The sequence below is a fragment of the Eleginops maclovinus genome, chromosome 7 (assembly GCF_036324505.1).
Source record: "Eleginops maclovinus isolate JMC-PN-2008 ecotype Puerto Natales chromosome 7, JC_Emac_rtc_rv5, whole genome shotgun sequence".
NCBI classification, from domain to species: Eukaryota; Metazoa; Chordata; class Actinopteri; order Perciformes; family Eleginopidae; genus Eleginops; species Eleginops maclovinus.
This window is the reverse complement of record NC_086355.1, coordinates 2,032,157-2,040,400: the sequence shown is the minus strand read 5'-3', so window position 1 is coordinate 2,040,400 and position 8,244 is coordinate 2,032,157. Positions and strand designations below refer to the sequence as shown.

Below are 8,244 nucleotides of genomic sequence, written 5' to 3'. Positions count from 1 at the left end.
GTAGGTTCTGTAAAGGATGGCGTGTTGACGATCGGCAGTGTGTCAGCTCCGGTCTACACCCCCACTGAGAAAATGAAGATCCCAGATGTGCTATTCTATGATAATCCCCAGGTGATTACACAACAAATAACACACTCTCTCTCACACAATCACACACACACCAGATCTGTGACTGCAACACGACATCGCACCATCACATTTGATCACATGAGGGCAAAGAGCCGGAGGAGAGACAATAAAAAATGATCTGTTGTTGTTTATTTTCTGTTGAAATGAAAAAGATCACTCGGTTTTTTCCACAATATTCAGACCAAAGTGAGGTCACGCTCTCCCTTTCTCTCCCTTGTTATTAATATTACTCTGACCTTGTTGCCACTGTATTTCATTATAGAGGATTTTCCTTTTAGTTCTGGTATTAGCTGAACTTCTCCAGCGCTGCTTCCTTTGTAGTTTTATTTTTCGTCCATTTTATTGTCAGAAATCTCAGTCCTGGCCCTGGTGCACTGTCAGTGACCTCTGACTGCTGTTATTGATGGGTTTAATTGGATTAAAAAGCAATCTGACTCTAATTCTGCTCTGTGTTTGCCCCAGGAAAACACACTTTTCTTTCCTGTTATAGAAAGGTTGTAGAAACATTTGAATTCAGTCATTAAAAGAGCACAAATCTGGGAAAAACAGTCCCTCAAAATGTCTTGTGAACTGAAGAAAAGTGATGTAATAAAAGGCTTTATCAGATAGTTGGGTATGTTGAGGTTTGCCAGATCTTTTATATAAATAAATAAGATGTTCGCCCACGCTCCGCTCAGTGAGTGTGAAACAGGCAGAACATCAAGATCTCAGCAGGTTATTTCCTCCTAGACCTTTTAGAAACACATGCAGGACAAAAGCAGCTGAAACCTGAAGAAAAGTTCCTCAAAAACAGCCAGCAAAGATGGACGGACGCTTCCTGTGTCCTCACATTTAATAAGGCAATTCATTGATTTACTCATTAACAGTTAAAGATCCAATTAAGATATAAGATTGACTTTATTGATCGCAAATTGGGAGATGTTTCCGTTGCAGCAGCATGTGAAACAAAGTATTGCATGGCTTAGTTGAATACTCGATTCTGATTGGTCGATTCAGAACATGTGACACAAATAGAAGCTAGAACAGATCTTAAACAATGATATTAAATCTTTAAACTATCTGACAAATAAAACTCAGTTTAAGGGCTGAATGATACAAAATAAAAGTAGGATATTATTTAAATTAAGTGTTCATGACATACAGTAAAGTCCTGCGACCAAAAGGACACTAATCTGAAAGTATTTGCAATAAATCTCACTAAAACATTCGAGGTAATTCATGAAAAACATTACAAAATAAACATTTAATCTAATCTAAAATAATACTAAGAAGCAAATTATCCTACAAAATGTATTTCATCAGTAAACATTGGTTAAAAATGAGGTTATATATAATAAACAAGACACGTTAAAGGGATAGCAGTGGTTCAAATGAGTCCCCGACATGTAATGTAGTCAAGGTTTGATATCTGATCAACAGCTAGAAGAAGAAGAAAAAGAATCAGAGGATGAAACCCTCTTTATTAGTCACATACATGCACACAGCAGAGCACACACAGTTAAATTTGACCTCTGCATTTAACCCATCCTAGTACTGGGAGCAGTTACATGAAAGATTATGCTATTTACGCTTTTTATGAGGTTTCTTTCCTAGTTTTATATGAATTGATCATAAAAACTGCTGTAAAGGCAATATTTTACAGAATTGAAAGGTGAAGATGGAGACAAAAAAAAGAAGTAAAATAAAACAATACTAAATAAAATAAAAGTGCATACACAAACAATAAGAAATTGGAGAAAATGTAAAGCTATTTAAGTTATATTGGTTATACAAGTTGCACATAAGTGTTATTGCACAACAGTGGTGTCATAGTGTGGTTGTAAAGTCTGACGCTGCAGGAAGGAAGGACCTCTCTCTCTTGCATTAACCTTAACCTATAACGAGTCGCTTCACACCCCAGCCTCTAAAGACGTATGTCATAGTTGTTTTGTCTGTATAACTGCACATCAGTTCAGTTACAGAAGTCTTTTTCTCTTTGTCCAAATGACATTAAAGAGACTGCATCAGATTTGAATAAAGGCCCGCGTCAGTCGTACGTTTTTTATTTTACTGCTCTGACTTCCTCTGGCAGCACTGAGGGCGCTCTGTGACCCAGATTCCTCTCGTTCCCACTCTCTTTCTCTCCGTCCTCATTCTGCCTTTTTTCCCTCTCTGCCTGCTTGTGTTGGACACTGAAATAAAGAGTGTGAGATAAGAGGAGAGCAACGAGGGCGCCCTACTTTATCAGTGACCTGCTTTCTGTCTTCAGAGCAAAAAAAAGGAGCGAAGGGAAGGAGAGGGGGGCACAAACCTCCACAGTTCTGCACAAAACCCCTTTGGTTTTAAGTTCTGTGACAGGGACAACATTACAATGTCTTCATTAAAATCTGAAATGCACCACGAGGCCCATCTAGGTTAAATCAATGAGAGTCCATAAACTGATCTGTGTGTCTCTGCAGCACATGATGGTGATGGAGGACATGCTGAAGGACTTCCTGTTGGGAGAGCACCTCCTCTTGGTGGGAAACCAGGTGAGTGACATGTCCCAGTGCTGGTTAAAGGAAGAATGCACCCCCAAAACAAGCTTTTTATACATCAATACTCCCCGTGCTGCTTTGAAACTCACAAACCTTGACAGGGAATAAAAAACCAAAAAACTGAGAAATGTTTTTATGAAAAGGAGCAAATAGGGGTCGTGTTTTACCACGGAAAAACTGTATGAAAACATTCAAACTCTCATACTTTTCATGCAGAATCAAATGTAAATATGCAGTTGTATTCTCTATACTTCCCAAACACATGCATTATACCCAAATCTCAAGTATTTAAAACACTTTGATGCATGCAAGTAGCTCAGCTGTGCAAACAGTTTTAGATTATTTAGACGACAGTGTTTGTAGATTTAGCAAAAAGCCACATGTTTTTAAAGTAGCATGCATACAGTGTGACCTTAAAAATAGGACTTGGGTCATTTAACCTCACTTTAATTCAAGGTAATGCAAAGCTGGTATTCATTTCTGGATGCTTTGAGGCCTTCACCGTAGAGACATGCGATTATTCTTCAAAAATCCATATAATTCTGTGGCAAACATATTCCTTTAAATGCCTGAAAAACCTGACTTACTGCTGCTGTCAAACCTCTCCCTCTCCCTGGAGAAGACCCGACACGTGAGCTTTCATCCGAGGAGCTCCGATCATAATCACTGTCACGATCCCACTTGTAACATAAACACAGCTTTGACTCGTGCTTGTTGAACGTGGGGGGAAGTGAGGGTGGGGGGTCTATCTCATTTTTTTTTTGCAGAAGATGGGTGTGAACACACACACATACAAACACACACACACATACGAGGGAGCAGATACGAGCGCTCCCTTAGGGACACTCTGCCCCCTTAATCTGGTCCTTCTGGGTTAAAGAGAGAGGACTTGCAGCTCCAACATATTGTGCGTGATAGGCTAAGGGGGCGGGACATCTCTAAGGGGTTGACCAATCACAACAGAGCCAGCCAGCTAACCAATCAGAGCAGACTGGGCTCTGGTTTCAGACAGAGGGCCCTCATCTGTTTTTGCTGTCCTTGTTTACTGTGCAAGAACGACAACATGTCCTGCAAGAGTCCAATGCAACACAGGGTGATTAACTGATCAGCGAAGCATCGTGACCGTGCAGGGGCGTTAGGGGGACATCAGTATCTGTCAGAGCGTCTGAGAGGAAGAGTCAGGCTCCATGTGAAGCCATGGGGAGCCCCGAAGAGCGGCCCCTGTCAGAACGAAGCAGCATCAAAACCAAAGGGCTCTCCCCGTCAGCGCTGCCGCTCCGCACATCAAGCGGGCACCTCCCACGTCTCCCTTTAAAGCCCCTGTCACTGAAACACAGCTGCACTCAGACCTCATTAACTCTGCCAGTGTTGTTTTCTCAGGGCGTGGGTAAGAATAAAATCGTGGACCGGTTCCTGCACCTCCTGAACAGACCCAGAGAATACCTGCAGCTCCACAGGTGAGGAGAACACGTAGTGTTTTGAAGGGTTGACCCACATTACATGCACTGTCCCATACCGTAACAATGTTATTTCCCCTCTATGGAACCAATAATGGATTTTGATATCTGATTCTGATAGAGTTGAAGAACTATGCAAAAAACGTTTTGAGGCTAAATCTTATAAATTCATGGCATTTATGCTGTATGAAAACACGGTAATGTAGGTGTGTGTGCACATGCAGATTTGTGTGTGTCTATGGATGGACAATACATCGAATCATAACCATATTTCTATGTTTAACAACCTCCTTTTTAGAGAAATTGTACAATTGTTGAATATTTACTACTTTTGATTTACTTAGACTTCTGCTCTCTGACATATTTATCAATTAGGTTATTAGTAAAAAGCAATAATAAACTAATGTAATACAACACATTATTTATATATGTTATATATTTATGGATCTTCAAGTTACAACAAGCCCTTTGAAGGCAACCAGGATGCTTGAAATTGAGATTGGCACCCCTGAACGAGAGGAAATGTCACGTTAGCTTGGAATTACCTTTTTTGTTTCACCAAGAACCAAAAAGAGAATTTGGAAGAAACCATCACTTCCTGTGGTCTTTAATCCCTCTGAAAAATGTGTGTTCCCAGTCTCAAACCCTTTGAATATCTCCAAGAAATCTACATTATTTTTATTTAAATGTAATGAATCTGACCTGACTTAAGTCATGGGGTTTCCACGCTCAACCAGCTGCAGAGAAGATCACTATTCTTATTATAAATCAGTCATTTTTGTGTTCTCTTCTTGCATTAAAAGCTTGCATACTTGAGGAGCTTTGCTTTTGAGGAATCATAATCACATGTTAGTAAAATACGTGGATAGGAGGAACTCGGCCTCCCTGTGTAGGGAGCTGTGAGCAGTTTTCTCCTACTTTCCTGCCAGCCTTCTGCACATCAAGAGTGTCAAATACTATTCTGGTCCTGAGTGATGTAGGCCATCCTGCTCCAGAACCAGGGCTCACATAGTAACAAAGAACCATTTAAAGAAGTCCCTGTTAACTCCAGATCCCTGCTGCCTTAAATACTCCCACTATCACACCTCGGGGACAATTAGGTCAACATTCCTCCTCCACAGATCAATGTGTTGCCTGCTCTGAAAATCAGGCTCGCTTTTGAACGTAGCTTTATCGATTTTAGCGCGAATAGGAAGGCAGGGTTTTGCGTGTCAATGAAGGGAGAAAAGCAGCAAATGAAGCCGATAAAAGTCCTCAGCTCTACACACCTGAACAGAGGATGAGTTTAGTGTCATTGTGCATTTCCTCCTTCCTGCCATGTGTGTGTGTTTAGTTTGAGAAAGTCTTGTGAAAGTCAAAGTGGAGCAGAGCATGTGGCCTGGTTAGCTTCTGTAGCTAATATTAGACGGAGGCAGGAGGATCTCTCTGTGTGTGTGTGTGTGGTAGTTTTGGGACTCTGTGACTGAAAGCCTACAGAGATGTGGCTCAGAAAAGCAAGGGAGGGAGAGAGAGAGAGAGAGAGAGAGAGAGAGAGAGAGAGAGAGAGAGAGAGAGAGAGAGGCTGCACAGAAGGAAGGAAAGTAGGACAGGTCCTGGGTCACACTGAGACGTATCGGGGAGGGAGGGTTAAAGATAGAGATTTGAGAGAAAGAGGGAGCGGTAATTTTGGACGCCACGAGGGAATGGAAGTTACTGGGAGACGCTTCTGTGTTGTGTTTGTGTCTGTGGCATGTGGAACAGGAGGACAGTGACCTGGCCTGCATCAGAGTCAGACATGCTAACGCCCCGCAGACGAGCGATGTCCAGTAACTGGAGGTCCACGAAGGCCTCTTTAATAGCACAGTATAAGTGGGGCTAACGTTCAAATGGTTTATTCGACCTCATCCGTTCAGATTTAGAGCATTTTTAACGAGGATTGTGCTGAGAAGTTCAACGCTTTATTTGTAACGTTATAAAGCAACATTCAGTTTAGCCTCTCCATTCATTGTGTGTGAACCTGGTGTTGGTGCACAGATGCAGATAGAGATACGGCTAATGATGGTAGGGTTATAATGTTTGTGAAAACTATTCCAGAGACTGTGTTGGAGTTTTTGCAATTGCATTGATCCAAAAATGTTCAATAACTCCAGAGCGTCCAAAAGTCAACATCTATTAAAAAAGATAGATCATTTCCCAAACTGCTAATGGTTTTTATTCCACAAAATCTTCAGTTTGGAAACACTGTTTATTGTTCACAGCGCACAGAGAGGCACTTAACTAATTATAGCCAATGAAGAAGCTGGATTTTATGACCAAAAACAAATTCATTTAATCCGATAAATCACTTTTTTCTCAGACAGTTTTATTCCGAAAGCTTGAATAGAAGAATTTAAGGTAAAATACAACACCGTGCTGAACATCCCTGTTTCTAACGTTAAATACTGTGTATGTATGAAAGCAAAACGCCAGTTCTACTTCATAAATAATACCTATATGCCCTCCTCCAGAGATACGACGGTGCAGACTCTGACCCTGCAGCCCTCGGTCCGGGACGGCATCATCATGTACGAGGACTCTCCACTGGTCAGTTTGTCACACACACACACACACACACACACACACACACACACACACACACACACACACACACACTCTACTTTTATCTTCTACACCGTGGTCTTTATAAATGCGTATTGGACTCAGAGTAGCATACTAACAGAAACAAAAGCCAGGTATTCTGTTCTCTTTCAGCCTCCAAACTGTCCTCCCACCCTAATTTTCTGTGTCCTTCTTTACTTACTTGCTTTAAATCAAAAACTAGAACACCTAAATGAAATGAGGCCATGATTAAAGCTGCTATGAACAGGTGCACAGCCCTCCTGTGTCATCAGGCAGCTAAAATAAAGCTCAGAGGAACAAAACTGAAACTTTAGTCGGGCTCAGAGAACAGGAATCACTCCTAAGATGAAGTGTGACCTCACGTCTGTCCCAGGAAATGTAATTATGTTTGACATGGAGTTGGACTCCAGGAAGAACTGATAAGAGGTAGGTATTTAAGTCACAGTGACCCCAGAAAAGAAGGTCTTAAATCATGAGCTCATATGCTAATTATCCAAAAGAGATACAGCGATGTCTTTTTTAGTACTCTTTTACACAGGTGTTTTGTGTGTGTGTGTGTGTGTGTGTGCGTGTGTGTGTGTGTGTGTGCGTGTGTGTGTGTGTGTGTGTGTGTGTGCAGGTGAAGGCGGTGAAACAGGGTCACATATTAGTGATCGACGAGGCCGACAAAGCTCCCACTAACGTCACCTGCATCCTCAAAACGCTGGTGGAGAGCGGAGAGATGATCCTGGCCGACGGACGCAGAATCGTCTCAGGTACAAACACGCACACACACACATACACAGGGTCTAACACCTCGACAGTAGACACGTCCCAGATACAGCATGCCGACAGGAGCTGAGGATAGGATGACCCAGAACACAAACAAGACTCGAACATCAGATGCAGGCCACTAAAGGAGGCTTAGGGTAAAAGCCTTTATGGACAGGTACCAGTGGATTTGACCATAAACGTGTGTATATTTCCTAAGTAGTCTCACGTAATCGCAGGACTTCGACAGCTGCTTCATTCCTGGGAGGCTCTTCCTCGGGAGGAATGTAAACGCAACCTTGAGACTTCATAAACACGAACTCTCCAGATGCTTTGAGTTCTGTGGCAGTGTGTACGGGACTCAGATGCAGAGACACAGTGTTTGTGTTCTTGTTTTGGTGTTTGTTTGCTTCTTCTGTCGTACTCACTATGACTTCTTCTCCAAAGATGCACGTGAAGCTGAAGGGAGGCCCAACACCATCGTCATGCACCCAGACTTCAGGATGCTTGTCCTGGCTAACCGGCCTGGTTTTCCTTTCCTGGGAAATGACTTCTTTGGATCTCTAGGTACACACACATTCACATTACACACAACCTGGAGCAGAGGACTAGTAATCTCCATATTTAGTCAGTCAGAAAATCTCCCACTGAGCTAAGCCGCCTTTAGCTTAGCGGTGGTGATGTGAAGTCATGTGACCATGCTGTAGTTCCTTTATAGCCCAACATTAGCCGCCTTTAGCTTAGCGGTGGTGACGTGAAGTCATGTGACCGTGCTGTAGTTCCTTTATAGCCCA

The 8,244-nt window shown here is 42.3% G+C and overlaps 1 protein-coding gene across 1 annotated transcript in view; it reads left to right on the top strand.

The window, feature by feature from the left end:
- vwa8 (von Willebrand factor A domain containing 8) overlaps nucleotides 1-8,244 on the top strand; it is a 69,444-nt gene that overhangs the window by 17,943 nt on the left and 43,257 nt on the right. Inside the window, 6 exon segments of the mRNA XM_063887758.1 lie at nucleotides 5-111; nucleotides 2,568-2,639; nucleotides 4,026-4,102; nucleotides 6,589-6,664; nucleotides 7,320-7,455; nucleotides 7,898-8,017. Coding sequence (XP_063743828.1) covers nucleotides 5-111; nucleotides 2,568-2,639; nucleotides 4,026-4,102; nucleotides 6,589-6,664; nucleotides 7,320-7,455; nucleotides 7,898-8,017 — 588 coding nt within the window.